We start from the raw sequence: 868 nt of genomic DNA on the forward strand, positions 1-868 counted from the left end.
TTTCAGCTTCAACAGAGCTTTCTTCACCTCCTTTTTTCTCAGGGTGTACACAACAGGGTTGAGAAGGGGCGTCAGCACAGCGTAGAAAACGGCCACAACCCCATCCACAGCTTTCCTGGAGCCTGGTCTCAGGTAAATGAAAAGACCAGGATCAAAGAAGCAAAGGACCACGATACAGTGGGAGACACAGGTCTGAAAGGCTCTGCACCTCCCCTCTGAGGTGTGGATCCGCAGGACGGAATAGACAATGGACACGTAGGACACCACTATCAGAAGAAAGCAGCCCGAGGCCACTATTCCAACAGTCACAAAAATGACAATCTCAATGGCCGTGGTGTCTGCACAGGCCAGTTTCAGGATGGGTGGTGCATCACACAAATAGTGCTGGATCCGGTTGGGTCTACAGTAGGGCAAATGGAAAGTCAATATGATCTGGACAGCAGAATGCAGTGAGTCACTGAGCCAAGTGCCGATGGCCAGGAGAGCACAGGAGTGCCCACTCATCATGCTGGTGTACCTAAGCGGGTAACTGATGGCCAGGTAGCGATCATAGGACATGACCGTGTAGAGGAAACACTCGGTGCTCCCCAGGAAGTGAAAGAAATAGCGGTGAGCCACACAGCTGTGGAAGGAGATAGCCCTGCCACTTGGGGATGCCAAGGTCATCAGCATTTTGGGCACCGTGACAGTGGAGAGTCACATGTCAATGAAGGACAGGTTGGTGAGAAAGTAGTACATGGGGGTGTGGAGGTGAGAATCCACCCTGATCACCAGCAGGATGAGGAGGTTCCCTAGCACAGTGAACACATAAATGACTAGGAAGGCTCCAAAGAGTGGGGTGTCCAGCGCTGGGGTATGGGGAAGGCCC

General features: G+C 52.6%; 1 protein-coding gene across 1 annotated transcript; it reads right to left on the reverse strand.

Annotated features, from left to right (window-relative positions):
• Positions 1 to 3: 3 nt before the first annotated feature.
• Positions 4 to 861, reverse strand: LOC108525595 (olfactory receptor 10G9-like; the record flags this gene model as incomplete). Its single annotated transcript, XM_017866518.1, is given in 1 exon segment — positions 4 to 861. A coding segment is annotated over 1 exon segment (858 nt), but the record flags the coding sequence as incomplete, so codon positions are not given.
• Between the last annotated feature and the right edge of the window lie 7 nt (positions 862 to 868).

The sequence above is a fragment of the Rhinopithecus bieti genome, unplaced genomic scaffold, assembly GCF_001698545.2.
Source record: "Rhinopithecus bieti isolate Rb0 unplaced genomic scaffold, ASM169854v2 scaffold_74697, whole genome shotgun sequence".
NCBI classification, from domain to species: domain Eukaryota; kingdom Metazoa; phylum Chordata; class Mammalia; order Primates; family Cercopithecidae; genus Rhinopithecus; species Rhinopithecus bieti.